At 35.9% G+C, this 18,712-nt stretch overlaps 1 protein-coding gene across 3 annotated transcripts in view; it reads right to left on the reverse strand.

Annotated features, from left to right (window-relative positions):
- Positions 1–18,712, reverse strand: part of AIMP1 (aminoacyl tRNA synthetase complex interacting multifunctional protein 1) — a 39,297-nt gene that overhangs the window by 4,716 nt on the left and 15,869 nt on the right. For all 3 annotated transcript variants that reach the window (XM_027787658.2, XM_005238050.4, XM_055794137.1), the window contains exons 2-6: positions 13,348–13,481; positions 12,510–12,623; positions 10,123–10,278; positions 6,923–7,134; positions 2,568–2,736 (exon numbers count right to left, since the gene is read on the reverse strand). In XM_027787658.2, the coding sequence (XP_027643459.1) occupies positions 2,568–2,736; positions 6,923–7,134; positions 10,123–10,278; positions 12,510–12,623; positions 13,348–13,456 (760 nt within the window). In that variant the 5' untranslated portion in view covers positions 13,457–13,481. The remainder of the gene's footprint in view (positions 1–2,567; positions 2,737–6,922; positions 7,135–10,122; positions 10,279–12,509; positions 12,624–13,347; positions 13,482–18,712) is intronic.

Raw genomic sequence — 18,712 nt, forward strand, 5'->3', positions numbered from 1 at the left:
ACAGCTGGGAATAATTTTAAAACCAATATTCCTACATCTGATTTGCTCCAGGAAAACCTTTTTGCTGTAAAAACCCTGGAGTCAAATAGTTTAGTTACTTTCAGAAAACTTACATCATTAGCAATGGGCAAAAACTAGATATGCTGGCTAAAACAGAGACTAGCACTACTACTCTCACATTGTTTTCAAATACCAGGTATATGAAGTTAATTGAGATGTAAGTTTGGAGTAAGGTTGCATCAGACAAAAACAAACAAAAAAGACCTCCCCCACCTCTCATAAAACCCAGATGACCAGACTTACGCACTGGAAGGGTTTACTCTACAGCTTGATGCTAGCTGTTGCGCATTCAATTCTACAGCAACAGAATGCAATATGAGTATACCATTACATGTAACAGAGGTCACACATCCAACATTTAATCTGTCTTTCTTTAATCATGGGTAGGTGGGTAACTACTTGAAGTTATGAGTGAGTATTCCTACAGTTTAGTCAAGGCAATTGCTGAAGCCTTTCAGATTTCTGCACAGATTACCAACTCTGTATCTCAACTAGCAAGCTTGGTACACTTTTAATACAGAAAACCAAAATTGGAAAAAATGCTTCAAGACTGATTTCCTTCTTAAACACAGTATTATTTTAAAGTATTTTCAATCACACCATTAAACCACAGCAAGCTGAGCTTTCCTCCTGTTTAAAAACACCTAGACCACTGCTTCCTTTATCATACGCCAACCAAAATATAGTATTTCTTTAGAGTATCAGTTTCAATCACGAGAAGTCCAAAACCATCTATATATATGCATATAAGTATATAATTATGAAAGGTATTTCATGCAAATTTGTTTAAGCATAAAGCTTGCCAAGAGGTTCCTAAATAAAACCACTGCTGTATGGCTAGAAATTCTCAGAGGTGCAATAGCTTAAAAGGTTAATATGTAGAAAACAGAAAGCTACACCATCTTCTACAGACATGAAAGTCAACTTTGGAGCAACAAATTCATCCCGAATATTTTGTTGATAAATGCACACACAGAGAACTCCAGCCAATATGGGAAATACTGGGAGTTAGACCACTTCTTAAGGTAAAGTGATGCAGTGATCCTGACCAGAAGACCACTGTTCATCAACATCTCTGTGGTCCACATAATTGACCTGAGTAGGTCTGAACTTGTCTTGTGCTGCACGAATTCCTGGGGCAAAGGATAAACCTAGCCAGCTGATTTTAAGAGAAGCCTGCAGGCAGCTCCCAGTGGTACCAGTGCCTAAGCCACCTGCATGTCTTCACCTTTACGCAACAGTGCAACATCGAGTTCTCAGGCAAGCGTCCTTTCTGTCTGACAGTCAAAATGAATATGAAAATACAATATCTTGAATGACCAAAACCAGTTAATCTCTTCGCTCCCTGTCCATAGCTCATGCTGCATGTTGATCAGAAGCCTGTCTGATGCTGCACTAACTTGGGGTTCCCATCATCTGTGCAATCTAAGATTATTTATACTATTCTCTCTTTTCAGCATCAGCTCGAAGAAATAGCATTTTAAATGACACTTCACAGAGTCTGAGCACCTTTCTTAATGGGACCCTAATGAACCAGCACCTATTGATGAAAAACACTTAAAACCATGATAAAGATAACAAGATAACAGCGCTAAGAAAGAGAGCAACAAGAGAAGTTGAATCCAACCATATCCCTTTCAGCCTGTGAGAATAATGAACTAACATTTGGGTAGGAGGAAAAGATTCACTAACATGTTACATCTGTGATTATTTTTTTTGAGTTATCATTGTGCAGGACTGAAAACTAATAATTTTCTTAGATGAGTGGAAGGCCGAAGTGGTAAAATGGATGAAAATTATCTTTTGAGAAAGTTTAAATTTTATTATTTTCTTACTTATAATCTGAAAAAAAAAAACCCCACAGATTTATTGATTTAATTAAGTGAGAAGAAGTCCAATGTCTGTCTTTGAATACCCAAAAAGTCATTTCCTCCCAGACAAACAAAACACCCCTGATATTTTGAATATTATACGTTCCTCTCAGAAAAAGGAGATTTCCACCCCCCTCCAGTCCTCTCCATCCCTTCCTCCTCCTCGGAAAAAAAAAAGAAAGCCTAACTCGAGTTCTGACACTTTCATTAGGGCCAGAAGCTAGAATCAGGAACTTACTACTTCATCCCTTACCAGAGGGAAAAGACATCGGGAAAGATGCTTTAGATTTGCTTACTGTAACTTGCAACAGGCAAATATGTTTGTCCATACATTTCAAAAGCAGAAGTACTTACTGAGACTTATCGAGAAAGTGGCTAATTCTATGTTAAAGTACTATACAACTTTTTCAAGTTACAGTTACTTCCTGTATTTTCCAAGTTTTGGCAGGTGGTTAGATATTTTTAGTCCTTTATTTACACAATCTTGGCATGCTAATAATAAATAAGTTTGAATATAACCAATTCATAAATTCTCGACAAAAAAGGCAGCCAACTTTAAAATACTGTTTTATCTGCTTCAGCATTGAGGTCACCATGGCATACCCATTTCCTCCAATTTCCCAAATATCTACTTACCAGTAAAGCCTTCAAAAGTGATCCTATCCCCAGGTACTGCCCCAGCTGGGGGAACCAGAATTTCCACTTTTTCTGGGGAGCTGGCACACATCACCATTGCTTGAGATACTACTCCTCTCATCTTTGCAGGCTTCAAGTTACAGAGTAGTATTGCCATCCGATTCTGCATCTTGGTGGGAGGAAAACAAGGATGTGAGTACTTAAATGCCACATGCTTTGGGGGACTCCAATTATTTCGTTATAACAACAGAATTACAATGAAAAGACCTTGACATGGATGAGAGAAGCACACAGCAACGGATGCACAACTTTAATAACCGGACACCAGTAACAAAAAACATTTAAACCACTTAAGAGTTGTCCAGTGAAAAATGGAGTAAATGCTGAATTGTAACACACTTACCAGGGAAATACAAAATGTGCAATTCAGAAATCCAAAAACCGTTTCAAGGGTTGGGAGTTTCTTTCCTTTTTATTATAAATGGCTCAGTTTTTAAACTGTCTTTAGATAAATTACAATTCCCTAAGTAAGCAACTAGACCTAATTAAATGCTTCCTAACAATGCAAACGTTTTTAGTGGTTTTCTTTTTTTTTTTTAAAAGATGGTTGTGCTAATTTTAATTACTATTTAAAATTCAACATTTATTATTTTTATAAGTTATGTAATTAATATCTACTGATATTAAATAATTGAAAAATATTTAAAATTAACATTTAAAAATTTAATAGAAGTGACTTACTTTATTATGTAATGTTTGCAGAAAACAGGGCTTCAATTGCAATAGTAAACCCCTCAGTATTCACACATAAGTGCAAAAAGCCACATTGTTTATGAACCATCAAAGAGTCTCATGTTTGGGTATCATTCTACCTGCACTGCTCTTCAGAGGTATTTTTACAGTAAATAATAAAACCCTGACATGTGTCAGCTACAAAGAGTCAGATCCAGTAATTCTACTGATGGCTATTCTCTGTAACCCCATAAACTAGAGGAATAGAAGAAAATCTAGTTTCTCTAAAGTCAGTATAGAAATAAATTGGGGAGTTTCCTCACAGATAGATAGGATTGGGCAAAAATAAATTAAAAAAAAAAAAAAAAAAAGAAGAAACAACCCGACTCCCACTACATGAAAAGTTCTATCAGAAATGCAGGGTGTTACTGAAAAGCAGCTGAAGGTAACACAGACAGACAGTAAGTGCATGTTTCCTTCTGCATATGCGTTACTATCCAGTAAAGCAAATTCTGGTTAAGAACAGGGCAAATTTCTACATTTAAATGGAAACAAAGAAAAGCAAATCTCTGTCTACAGGGAACTGATAAGGCTTTGGTATCTCCGGAGGTGTCCGATACATAAATAAGCTGAGAATAAGCAAAGGAAATCCAAATGTTATCTCCTTAGAACAGTAACAACCTCCACTGGTATTCCAAAGAGCCAGTCCTTTTGCTTCAGAAATCCAGGAACTTCAAAACTGACAACTCAACTAGTAAGAAACTGATTTAGTTTCAACAAAAATATTAGTTGTTACGGTTTCTGTGGTTGGACACCCAGCTACTTTACATTCAAAATAAAACAACGCATTTTCCCAACACACTGGTAGAATGAAGCAAGGGAGGGGGAAGAAATAAAGCAAAGAAACTCAAACAAAGACAATGCAATCCTGAAGTTTACCATACAGAAAACCCAAGGCCTTATTCTTGCAGCACAAGTGTTAAATTGCTCTTTTTCTTAGGTAGTTCTTGACATTACCTGTATAAGTGATTATCAACTAACCATCCTTCCGTATCTCAAAATCAGATACTGTGACAGACTGCAATGGCGAGTGAAAACGAGTAAAACCAACATGGTGATGCCTTCAAAACCAGAGTGCGTTGGAATGCCAACAGCAAGAAAAAGTCATTCTCAATTATACATGCTCCTCTGGATCTTGAGTTTGCCAGCAAAACACAATTTACAAGTCACAAGCTTGGTTACACATATATTTCTATTTTTTTTCATATCTGAAAAGAAACAGTAGCATTTAATATAGCCTTGAAGCATAACTCTACCAAAGCAGAGGAAAAACAATCTTTGCTGTAAGAAAGGTGTCTTACATTACACTGAATGTATCAGTAAGTTTTGGGTCATGCTGCAGTCACTGTTCCTTAAGATTTATAGAAACATTTTCCCTGCAGAATACACAAACTGAAGCTCAAAAGTATGTATAAAGAATGTAATTATCCTTCTAGCTAAAAAAAAAAGAAATTGGAATTGCAGTACCATTTGTTAATTCCTGGGTGAACAACATTAGCCCTTAAATCGTGATCTAGAAAGAAAAAAGATGAAGCCATTTAAGTAGCAAGAAAAAGTTTCTGCTATAAAAATAAGACTATATATTTTAACAGATATAGCTGTAATGCACCCTCTCAGAAAGAATGCTTGTACGATAGTGTTTCTGGAGACTGATGGTGGCCTCTTTTCTTCCTGCTAAGTTTAAGATACATGCCCTCCATTCTTGTCCTTCACTTCTGATCACTGACATCAAGATGTCCTAGGTTAGAGGGAATTTCGGGAGGTAAAAAAAGCAATACTTGAGAATTGTCTGAATTTCAAGAATGATTGCCTGAGACAGGTATTGATGTTAGGAACACACAAGAGATTCCCCTCAAAAAAGCAAATGCAGTGGCAAAAAGCTATCAATTGCTGCTGACATTTCAGAATGTTCTCCAATTGTCCCCAGCAGCTCCTGAAAGAGCTCAGCATCGGCACGGTCCACCCCATGCTTCAGCTCCATATCCCAATGACTGATGACACACGTATCTATCTATACATGATACTTGAGGGTGCAACTTCAGAGTTGGCTTCACCACCAGTGATGCGCAAAAACACAATGTTCCATATATAAAGTGGGCATGTAAGAAGTTTTTGCACCCAGAGATAACTTGCGCTGCATACTGAAGTTTTAATGAAGATACACGTTCTGCTTCCTAACCAAAAGTAGTATGAGAGTATACAAATACTACAGCCTCAAACACTTCTATCATAAATAGTTGAATATATGAATTACATCTATAGTGCTTGATCTGATATATATACATTTTTATTTAAATATACAACATAGTTACATGCCAGGCCTTCACATTTTTGAACACCTCAAAACCCACAAAAATATGGAAACTTGACTGAGAATCTACTGCCCAATAGTACTTGCCAAAACCAAGACACACTAACTGTTCCCGAAGAATGTGCAAGAACAAAACCCAATTCTCTGTTAATGCGTACTTTAGATTATTTTTGCCAGACAGAAAGCAAAGTTAAAGTGAAAGGACTGTTACTGCCCCTGCATTCTATTATGAACTTCATGTCTGTCAATTTATTTAGAAAGTCTTCTAAAATGTTTTTTCTTGAGAGTAGACTGCTAAAAATGAGCAATTTTGATTTCTACGCACTGCAAATCCAGTAACTGGACACTATCAGGTGATCAGTGCAAGAACAGTTATTGGATTCAGTCATTTTTTTCAGTTCAGTAACTTTCTGTAACTTAAAAACAACATTCACAACTCCTACATTTCCAGTCTTAACATAGGGACAGGACATGAATAGGGATTGAAAAGGCATGGGAGAAAATGTAGCTTTTCCACACCAAGATCAGTTCTTTTATGACCCATTTTGCAGTTGCTCTATACAACATTATTTTAATTGCCCAGCTTTCTTGAATGTAAGAAGCAGCCTTCAGTCAATTCCTCCTTTCCACTAACCTTCTAGAAGTGTGAAGGAAAATGTAATCTTTAAGTCCTAGGTTGTTCCACAGACATACGTATACCATGTCAAATACAGAAGTGTATCGATTAAAAAAGCATGGAGGCAGACTGTACTCCAGACAAGGAAGTAAAAACATGCATTTTGTATTCCACTGTTAAGCCACTCACTGCCAGCCAAGTTAAATTTACATACTCTTTGCTCTACTCTACACCAAACACTTCAATAGGTTGTAAAGGGAGATGGAAGGCAAAGGTTTCAAAAGTCTGGATGAGAGCAAAAAAGTTTCTATGGGTTCCCTGCTACATACTAGAAAACCTAATAGGAAGAGTCACATCTGTTTGGTTTAGGAGTCCACTGCCTACCAATGGCATCACAGAGGAGTCAGAATAAGATCCCAGGGTAGAAGCACTGCAAGCAGAAAAACTGATTTGTGGTAACAGTACTTTTCCATTTACTGGCAAATGTTGCTAAGCATTACTTCCATTTGCATTTTATTTTTGTTTTCATGACTGTAAAAATCATTTAGCAGAATGAAAACACATCTAGTAAACAGACTGAGGTCTTAAAGACACTTTAGGAAAGGAAAAGCTCTCAGTAAGTAACTTTTTCAATACCTGATCCAAAGGAACATGTTTCACTAAACCACTGACAACAGTTCTAGGGCTTGCTTCACCCACATCAACTTCTTCAACATACAGAGTGTCTGCATCTGGATGCTTTTTGGCAGTAATAATGCAGCCAACACGAAGATCTAGACAAGAAACATCTACAGGTTTTGCATCACCGCTTCCAGTTGCTGGCTGCTGTTTCTTCTCCTTCTTTTCACCTATTAAAGAAAATTAAGTTCATGTAATGAACATTTTTAAAAGTATAAATAATCTATATGACTACTGCAAGGGAAAAGCGAGCTACAATCTTAGAAGTGCAAATACAGCATAAAACCCAAATGAAGAGTAGAGTTAGCACCTCTATTACTAGTTTCCAATGGAGAATCATCACACAGTCTCCAATTTAGATTGTTACTCCAAGTAATTACCACCTCAGGACAGAAGTATTTTCTGGAAATATTTGGAAATAATTTATAAAGTGAAGTCATCCTGAACTTTAAGTGTAGTAACTTGTATGTAAGTGACATATACACTCTGCCAAAGGACACATCAATAACCCTAATAGTACCGTTTTAATAATTAGCAATTACCAGTAAGTCTTGTGATGGTGTTTCATCAGCAAAGGGAAACTAGACAATCACAAGTCATCAGGTTACTAGTGCGCAACAGATGACTGTGGACAATGCTGTTACAGTTGCAAAGCAACCCTTCAAGATGACCTTAGCTAACATTCTTCACTCCCAAACATACCAGTGTGTGAAAATGCTCATGGCTTACGAGGTTCCACTGATACAGAGTCTTTATCCATGGCAATGTAAGGGTTTATCACCACCCATGTGCACTGTATAGCATAAAACTGCAGTGAAGCAATATTCCCCACACTTAGCTGTTTATTTAGATAATCTTTTCAGCATGAGCAAGTTATTAGATCCAGTTTGTATAGAAGACTGTCCTGTTTAAAACACATTCAAGATTTTTTTTAACAACTACATCCTCTGAGAGATTGAGAGATATCTAAGAAGTGCTTACTTAAAACAAGCATATTCTGTGAATTTTTTCATTCAAGATAGTTTTCATTAATATGTAAGCTAAGATCCCTTCCTTAGGAAGCAAAAAAGGAAAAGTGGAGCATGCAATTTGATTCATTTACCATTGCTATCATACAGGGTTGGAATTAAATAATGCATTCAATAAACAGGCAGTATATTTTTAACATAGCTCTTCAACAGAACAAGCATTAGCTCTTCAAAAATATTTCAGCTCATTATGATAAAAAATCTCAAGCATTTATGACTAGGTTTTATTAACCTAATTGTAAATAGATTACAATTAGATTAATAAAACCAGCCATATATACAATAATTGAAGAGAAACTGAAAAAATACTGTCAAAATAGTTAATATTAAACATCTAAGACTATTTCAAAAGACCTGCTGTCTTTATTCTTGGTATCATTCCTCACTACTCTCCACTTAATGACATTTCTCTACAATAGCCTGGAGCCAAAAAACCAAGAAAATCAGCTTCCAGCACATTGTCTATTACACTTCAGAGAGAAGTCTGTCACCAAATAAGGAAAAGAGAAGATAAAGTATACATAGCATATATACAGACATACAGAAAACATCCATTTCAATGCCACAGGCTAAAGAGAGAACGGCACTCTTCTGGCCAGTGTCAGTCAGCCCAGAGAAGCACCACAGATTAAGTTTGCAAGAAGTGAAACAAAGAATATGTAAATGACCATAGAGGAAACAGATGAGATAGGTGACAGAAAGCAAAGGGATTTGAGATATTACATAATTTCATAAATTTTAAGACTAAAAAACAAGTTTTACATATTGGTCACTTTGATTGTTAAATAGTATACGTACAGTAGATGTTGAACTCCACAGAAATAGTGCGTTCAGGTCTACTATTTAATATTAATGCCATATTTCACCTTTTCCCAAATATAGTCATTGAAAGGAAAACGTCAAATAGATTGCTTTCCAAATTTAAGCTATCTATACAAGATGAGAGGAAATACAGTAAAGTTTTATTTTTCCTTACCTCTATTACTAGTTTCTGAATATTTGCATAAAACAGTTAAGTTACCTGATATGACATGTGGCCTCTGCTATTATATTTACAACTCTGTGAAATATTGATATGTCAAAGGCCACAGTACATCAAAAAATATGAAACAGCCTATAAGCCTGCACACAGCTCATGAGAAAAATCAAAGAGATACAGTACCCCACATAATACCCAAATTTTGAAAAACTGTACAAATCAATTAATAGCAAATTAATAATTTACAATCATTCTGTCACACAAAACATGAGTTTAAGTCACAAGATAGACAGGTGTACTTCTGTGCAAATGTAACAGACATGTCTTGTCTTCTGTTAAAGAAGTTTATTAACCAGAAATCAATACACAGGAAACATATATATATTCTCTACATTTCCACCCTGTTGCCAAAACCTATCTGCCTGTGTCCTTTACCCAATACTTCCTCTTAGCCACACAATTTCACCAGCATTGACACTGATGTATCTGATCAATTCTGATGGAACTTCACTGCCTGTAAGAATCTTTCAAGGAACACCGCCCCCCCACCAAAAAAAAAAAAAAAAAAAAAGGCAGCATACTTAAGAGGATGCAGAAAACTGATTTAGCACTCTTCCTTTAGTATTATGTTATGCTGCTAATGCTTGCAATGTATTTTGCTGAGCTGGTGTTTTCCTTTTGCTTGCACTGTTTCCATGGAAGGCGAAAAAATAACAATAATAAAAAAAAAAATCTACACAAGCCTCAGAACAGAAACCCATCCAGTCTGCCAAAAAAACTTCTCTGAACTTTGTGTCCTCATCTTCCTTCCCCGCTCCCCTCTACTTTTTCCTCTTCTCCTTTCTCTGTGTGTATTCTGTTGTCGGTTTTCCGAGGCAGCAGGCTTGGGGCTTTTTTAGTTATATTTTTTAAAATAAGGAAGTTCAGGGACATTAAAAGAAATTTGGTATGTATCCCATTTAAGTAAGAATCTGTAGCTTACTTGATGGTCTTCATTAGCTTCAAGTACTTCCAAGATTTTAAGAACTAGCACTTGACTCTTCCTACTGTAGCTGCACGAACTGATCTTTTGTGTGCCCAAACTGACATAAAAGCACTTGCATAAATTAAATACCTTAAACTGTCTATCACAGCTAAGAAAACTAAAGTACCTTTTTTTTCTACTTTTTCCTTCTTTTTCTTTTCTTCATCTTCACCTTTAATTTGATCTTTGGAACCAGATGATGTGATTGCCGTAGGTGGGGGAACATCATCTCTAAATGAAGTTGTAGAAACAGCTGCACCAGGAGGAACTGCAATCTGTTTTACTAAAATCAAACCCACAAAAGTTAGAAGGGGTACAAGAACGTTGAACACTTATGTTTTAAGTTTCCAAATAAAAGTGGAGAGAACTAAAAATTTTGCTTTAAATACCTAATCCACAACTGTTGAGTAATGAAGCACAACACTATAAAACACATCTCAGAATTCAACCTACATATGATTATTCTGATCAATTAAGAACAATGCCTTTGACTATAAATTTTTAAATGAAAGTGCTAAATAAAACGTAACATAAACAAACACCATCTCTTTTTGTAGTTTATTTCAAAATCTAGTTATCTTTGCTAGTAACTCCTTATTTCTCCTTTGCATTTGTCTAGTTTCAGTTTCTAGCTACTAGCTCTTGTCGTACTGGAAACTATTCCATAATGTGCTAGAGAAAATGATTTTTATATTGTAGTCAATCATTCCTCGACTCTCTTTTCCAATTAACTAAAGAAATTGAGCCTTGATAATCAGATTTGAAGAAACTACCTGCAGCCCTAAAACAATCTGTTGATTCTTCCCTTCCCTAATTTCTCCATGTTAACCTTCATGTTACTTTTTAAACTGCTGATACAGAATACTGGACATCATCTCACTATCAGTCTTACCACGTGAAAGCCTAATCACATCACTTCTACATTCTGCTCTTCAATAACTTCATTAAGGCTTTTTACCAATCATTGTACTGGGTAGGCATCGTTAGTGCACTAAATGTCATCTAGGCTCCTCTTCCCAAGACAGGTTAGGCCAGATGATCTTTCGACGTCCCTTTTAGCCCGAGTTGTTCTAAGATTAATTAGTTTGACAAATCATTTAGCATCATTACTATGCAGTTCTCCATTCTGCATCCACACTTCTTTTTACACTTCAGACATTTATTACGCTTCCTGAACTGTACTGTGTTTGTTCCTGCTCTAAAGTGATTTGCATAAATTAAGTTTTTATAAACAACTTTTAAAAATCGTATGTATCTAAGATAATCTTGTACAAACAACCACTTGCTTACTGTTTTGCTTGCTAGTTGTAGGAAGATTTTGTTTCTCAGATTTTTCAAAAAAAATCACTCAAATGATTTTTTTGATGTTCTGTGTCCATCTAATTTCGGTACTCAACTACTTAATACTATCACAGCTAACATACTTACTTCAAAAGAAAAGATCTGAATATTGTCTTACTACCTTTCAGATAAACCAGCTAAATACAGGAAGATGCGTGTCAAGCTAAATGTTAATTTCCTTGTCCTTTCCCATCTTGGAAAAAATCATACATCTTGAGACTTTTCTCTCAAGCGTAACAGAGATCCTGTGAAATATCCTATACCCGTCAAGAATTGCTGCAGACTAACAGACAATGAAGAAATGTAAACTAATGGTTTGGTTTAGTACATGAAAGGACTTTACTCATGACCAGAAGAGAAAAAGAATCCCCTGCATTTATAAAATGCTAGTCCTTTTGAAGACTGAATGTGTTGTTTTAGCAGTAAAACATTCGGTACGACTGAAAGCTAGCAGCCAGCTATACTGTATACTCTCTCATCCAGTTTACAATACTGACAGCGTGGGTAAAACCAGTAATAGCTGTTGAGGGCAGAAGAGTCTTTCTTTGGAAATAGTTTCAAAGACAATATGCTGGATCTGAAACACTTCAGTTTTGTTTTTTCTTCTTTCTTTTTTTAATTTGAATTATATAATGATGGTGTGAGCTGAACCTCTCACAGAAGGAAAAAGTGCAATGAAAGTCTGGTCTTACTAAAACATGAAATAAAAAATTCAAAACACATTGTTTCTAATTTTACATTACCACAGATTTTCTAATAAGTCATGGCCCATCTGTACTTTGAACTACGGTTGAATTTTCCATTGGGAATTTTCAGTCATGCTAGATTAAATATTCAGAATATCAAGAAGTGTTAAGACATTCAGCAGTTTCTAAGGTATTATAAGGAGCCATTTTAATCAGTCAAATTCAGGGCTAATTATGAAAGGCACTTACAAAAACATACAAAGAACCAGTTCCAATGGCTGATTAAGATTTGGCATATGCACCCGTTAGGCTTTCAGCTTACTAAAATACTGGAATGTCGTAAGCATGGAACCTAGGAAAATCCAGAATTTTTAAGAAATGCCACAGTAATATACAGAAAGACAAACGTCAAAAATAAAGATAGCACAACATATGACCAAAACTAACTATATTTATGTTGTATGAGGATAGGAAATTTTTCCCCCACCTCCATTTCGAATTTCTGCCTGTATCAGCTCCTGTTTCAGCCCTTCAATTTCTTTCTTCAGTTTAGCATTTTCCACACGGAGCTTCTTCTCTTCTCGGAGAGATGCCTGCAAGACTAGAGTTGACACTATATTAAAAACAACAGGTTTCAACAATTCGCATTCATCATTTGGTAAACAAAGCTTTTGTTTTAAAGAAAATTAAACATGGTGACCAAACCACCAAAACAGTGGAAATGTTCAAGGAGCAGATCATCAGAAATGTTTTGGAACCCTTTTTGTTGAAATGGCTATTATTTTTTATTTATTTTTCAATAATACTTATGTACTCAAGTTGCCTCTCAATATACTAGCTTCTCACTTCCCTAAAGAGACTCACAAGAAAAAATTCCAAGAAACTTATTAGAAAAAGCTCAAACATGTTTGCAATATGGAGCACGTTAAATCACTGACAGATATGTACAAAATATCCAAGTTGAAGGTATGATGCTCTTGAAGAATCCCATAGTGGTGGAAAAGTAGTAACACACTCAGGTAAATGCATAGTCTCATATTCTTCCTGACTCCATTTCTCCCCCCAAAATGGAATCGTGTCCTAGCAGATTTCCATAATGTCTTTAATCCTTCCTCACTCACGCCTTTTCTATTTTAGAATAAACAGCTTCAAAAGAATCCACAAACCACAAGACAGAGAAGCAGTGCTACTATTACAGGCTTTATCTTGAAGAACTTGGAACACACTTAAAAGGCTGACAGCACCAATGTTCTTGTTTCTTCCTATGAGCATTCAATGTTAACTATCTGGTTAACAAGTTTATCGTAAGACAGATAATTCCTTACTAGCTTTCTCCTTGAGCAGAGCAACTTGTTGCTTGAGGTATTCAATAACTTGATCAGCCTCTGCACCCTTCTGCTCCAGTCTGTTCAGGACTGTGTTGCTGGCTGCCATCTTTACCAAGAAACGGGCTGAAAACCTATATAAACAACAGAAAGTCTAAAATTAATGACTTCATAGTGTAATAATGCTACCATCTCTTACGCCTTGAAGCGGCTCTAAAATCAGCTGCTCAATAAGAAAATTTGCTAAGTGAACAAGCTAGGCTCTCACCTCCTAACGCAAACCCAAACAAAAAGAAACAAATAGAATCTGATGTTTGACAGCTGCTCTCACATAATTTAGAAGAAAAACTGCTTTTCTTCCCAGCTGCAGAAAACATGTTCTTCCTTCATGAAACAGAAAAAATTCCACCTTCTCAGAAAGAAAGTTGTGAATAAATAAGGGAGGGTGGGGTGGGGGGGAATAAAAAGGGAAAAGGTTGGACAGGAGAACACCATATCCTGGCTTTAGATGATAAATGTATTATGTGTAAGAAGAATTTTAATGAGAATAAGAAAATAGAAACATCCCACTTCCAAACTTTTCCAACGAATTAATTCAGAATATACTGAATATTTCATACATTGTGGTTGTGCCTACATTAAGAATTTACTTGTATTTTACTTTTAATCAGAATTCATCAGTATTTTTACTCATCTCAGATTAACACAATTTTTATTGCAGGTTTACACCTTCAGAGTTATTTTAGCACCAATTTCTATTGTCTTATTTTGCTTCACTAAAATGGAAGGCCAGGCACACAGGTAACAAATTAAAGCAGCAGGAAACACAGAAGATCAGTAAAGGCAAGAGTACAAATAAATGTTGTCTAACCTTCTTTTAGAACATTCAGCTCCTTTTACTGGGCTTCTCTAATGCTCCAGAAACTAGGCACGCCTTCTGTACATCCCTGATCTCTTGAAATCTAACAAAATGTAAACGCTTGTGTCTGGAACATTTGTGTCTACCCATAAAAGCTCAAATAGTAGCAACAGAATGATAAAATACAGTTACAGTCACTCATATCATAGCATATAATGCTTTCACCCTCACACTTAAGTGTCTAGATGAAGAAAGGATCTGTACTAACAGCTGCCTCATCTGTATACCAAGAAAACTGGTTATAGGTAGGAAGAAAAAACACCTTGCAGATCTTCACAAGCATCGGTGATATAATTCCCATGTATTTGCCCATCAACTGCAACAAAGGGAACAATTGGTAAGACAATGACAACCCAGATGCATGCACTGGCTCCACAACTTTATCAGAGCCCAAAAATGCCTTTTCTCATATCAAAACTGCAGAAAACCTCCTATATTATTGCAAGATTATTCTGACACAATGACCTCCTAATGTTTTTAACGTACGAATATTCACTGTTGGGATTTGCAACAAAAGCCATGCTGAAGACAAAACAGGTTTAGAAATAACTGAAAGGTGAACAGATACAATCGTGCTCATGCCAGTACCAACATAGCACTTCTGCTTCACTCTCAGTATTAACTTACATTTGATACCTGATCTTCTATTAAAATAACTCAATTCTCCACAATAATTACCTACAAAAAAACTGGGGGTGGGGGGGGGTGGGGGGGGGTGGGAGGGAGACACAACACAGTACAAAAGACAATGAATCAAGAATAATGTAATTAGAAGTTCTTAAAAGTAAAATTAATGAAGCCAGAGAGAGATACAGTAGCCAGATGATGCATGGGGTATATTACTCCTGCAAAAGCAATGAATGATCCAACATCTTGCCTTCTTGCCATCTAATACAATCAAAGTCTGTTCTACACACACTGTTATGCTTAAAGATCCAAGAGTATTACTGCCATCACACCCTCCACTCACCCACAAACAGATTTTTCATTTAGAAAAAAACAACAAACTCATGGAGAGAAGAGCAGTAATATCATCTCTCTAGGACAATTAAAGTAATTTTAATATTCAAATTAATCTCTTCTAATAAGAAAATAATTTTGTTTTCATGCGCAGTCTGAAAACAGAAGGTTTTAAATGAAAAGCAGTGATTCTAATAAGTTACTGATTTAGATGTCAAATGGAAATAGACACAAAACTATTAAGGCACAACACAGCATAATACAAAGCCTGGGGTATTACTGTCTGCATACCAGTAAGATTTCTTGCAAGCTACATATTCTCCCAGGGGAGCACAATCCTAACAGTGGAAACTTTGCCAACAACAACAGAAATGCTACTAAAACTTCAAAGTGAATACAACTGGTACATTCTATAGGTTTTAGCCAAGTTGGCTAATGAACTGAAGACCTGGAAATGAAGTTACATGATTACAATGGGTAGACATCTTCCCACTTGTCAAATAAATTTCTGTAAACCAAGTATTATAACAATAACACAAAGGAATAGGTATTTCCAATACTAATACAAAAAGCCAACAGGCTGAAATTAACTGCTGCAAAGGCATAGGAACCCATACAGCACAGTAATAAAATTGTATCTAAAAGGCACATATTTTTTTAAAAAAGATCTACCCTTTATAATAAAACACAAAACACATTAAAAATATCAGCACTGCAACAATCAAAGGTTATAGTAAACGATTTTTGAAAAATCTCTCCCTTATTTTCCTTGCCTTCTATTACCCTGACACCCTCCCCACTCCATACAGGAAAAAACCCACCCTACTGTATAACACCAATTCCTATTGGTGATATACGACCTAAAAATGGGTAAGAAAATCAGAAATACTATAGCTTAAAACCAGAACCGTATCTTATTACAGATAAATTCTGAGCTGTTTTCCAGAAATTGATCCAGAAGCCAACTGAAAGTAGTAATTTCATACAATTGTGCCTAATAAGCTGCTTTCCCTTCAAACAAAAAGCAGTTCTGAAAAACAAGTAAGGAGTAGCTATATTCAGACCTTCTGAAAAGGGTAACCTCCTGAAGTTACCTGGTTGCTCAGCTAAGAAAAACTTTAACCTCAGACCTCTGAGGACTCCTTTGCTACCTGCAAGACATTTGGAACTACTCCAAAACTGCTCCACTATAATGGAACTCAATTTTCAAATTAAAGATAAAAGTTCTGCAGTTATTCATGAAGCTACATATCAACACATAAAAATCGTATAATTTCTCATCATTTTACTTCCTGATTAAAAGAGTTGCCTATCTTCTTTTAAACAGAAAGCACTGCCCCCTGTGCTCTTCTAAGAAGCTGCTGTACCCTCACAGGAAATAAAAAGGTACTATTCTACTTCATTTCTTAAGAAAATGTACTATGGAAGGGTCCTCAAAGTGGCAAACTCTACAATAAATCAAGACTCCTCATACACTACAAATTACCCCAAAATTTCAACGTGTTTTCAAATACTGGTCCATCAACATTGGCTTTGACCTTAGAATATATCCAGATGAAAAAATGAACACACCAAGAAGATGCTAAAACCACAAAACTTGCTGTAGCTTACTCTTCAATATTAATATTCTCTGTTTTTAAAAGCAAGAAAAAGCCAACACCGCCCCCCCCCCCCCCCCATAAAAATAATGACAAGGTTTAAAACTTAAACCCTAAAAACTGTTTTTGGAATCTATTCACAGTCCAAACATGGAACCAATTACTTTTCACTATTGGGAAAGCAATCATTTTGAAAAAAAAAAACAAAAACAAAACAAAACCAGAAATTGGAAGCCAACTGATTCCCAAAACCTAAAATAATTAGCTCTAAGCATTCCATTTTTCCAGCTGGAGATTTAAAAAGGCTCAGTACTTCCAAGTTCTCAGAGTCTTCTTGCAATGCTTTGTTCATGTCAACACACAAAGTAGGATTACTAACTATGGTATCTAACCTGCAGGCTGCTTAGTAAGATTTACTGCCTACAGACCAACATATTACCCATGTATGCACTGAGTACATCTATGACAGTGATGCAGCTTTATTTAAGCATTTTCAGTTCAGTATAATTTTATGCTGCTCTCCTAGGTCATAGGCGTCTTATTTTTTGGTCTCATTCCTTCCCACAGGCTTTAACGTAACACAACCAAAACTTGTGCATTTGTTAGTAAACCTGAGCACGTGATGAGACAAAAAGTTGCCAAGTTTTGTCTCAAATGATGCACAACGAAATAAAATCACCGCAACTCCCTGCTTCTCCTCTCTTCCTGTCTCACATACACACCAACTCCTCTGACCCACCATTGCTATTCACTTTGTGCATACTATGCAGGAATATGGTATTTCTGCAGCAAATCCAATCCTACTGATCTTTAGCAATGAACAGACAGCAATCATAGGATGGCCCTGACAGCACAAACATATGCCTTACAGAGAATGCCATGCTTAGGAATAGCCACCAATTAAGACTTAGTATCATGCAAGGAGCCAGCAGAGAAGGAAAAAAAAAAAGTCTGTAAAAAGACATGTTCAGTTTTCAGTTGAGACGCTCTTTTTGAATAACGAGTTTGTTACTGCAAAGCAGAACCAGTGGGATCAGCCTTATTCTAAAAGTTATCGACAACACAAAGGTAATTTCTCCAATGCTAAATAAAGTTTATTAATTTAAGCTACAGAAAAATATTTAATAGCAATTCCTCTTCCTATGTTTTTGGTCTTAAGCCTCGAGAAGCTCTCAAATTAAACTCCTTTTCTTCTTCGGGAGATGTCTCAAGACACTTTACTGTGGCCAACTTGTACAGCAAAGGATTCTACTTTCTGTAAAAGATAGAAAGTATCAACAATCACTTGTTTCTGCAAGTGTGTTCAGACTTCTATCTGAGCATCTTTTTTGAGTATGGTCATTTTTGGCAAACAATCTTACAAAACCCCATAAATGTAACAGAATCTGCCAGCTGTTTGCCAGATTCTGCTTTCCTATGCTTTGCACTTCTATGAACTGTCAGGACACAGTGAATCAGGTTTAAGAATCTCACATCACACCTTTTTCATTCTGTGAAGTAAGGAACTGTAGTGAGCAGATCAAACCAGAAAAAGAGTACAACTATGGGGTTTTTTTTTGCTAAAACAAAGTGTCTGTGCAATTCAGAAATTGTTGTAAGTTGTCATATCTTTCCCTGTCTCAGAAAATCGGGATTCATGCTTTAAAAAAATAAAATAAAATAAAAAATCAAAAATCTCAATTCTCTCTTGCAGGTTTCCCCTAATTTCTGATGAAGTATTCTAGACCTGATGCTGTAAAGGTCTTTGGCTAATATTTACAATATCTGATGTGATTTCACATTTTTTGTAGAAAAACTTAAGGTTTGTTTTCAAAATTATGACAATTTAAACTACTAAGAAAATCTCCAAAACAGGGGACAGCTACAACTAATTAGTTTTGAGATCAAA

The sequence above is a fragment of the Falco peregrinus genome, chromosome 2 (assembly GCF_023634155.1).
Source record: "Falco peregrinus isolate bFalPer1 chromosome 2, bFalPer1.pri, whole genome shotgun sequence".
Classification (NCBI taxonomy): Eukaryota; Metazoa; Chordata; class Aves; order Falconiformes; family Falconidae; genus Falco; species Falco peregrinus.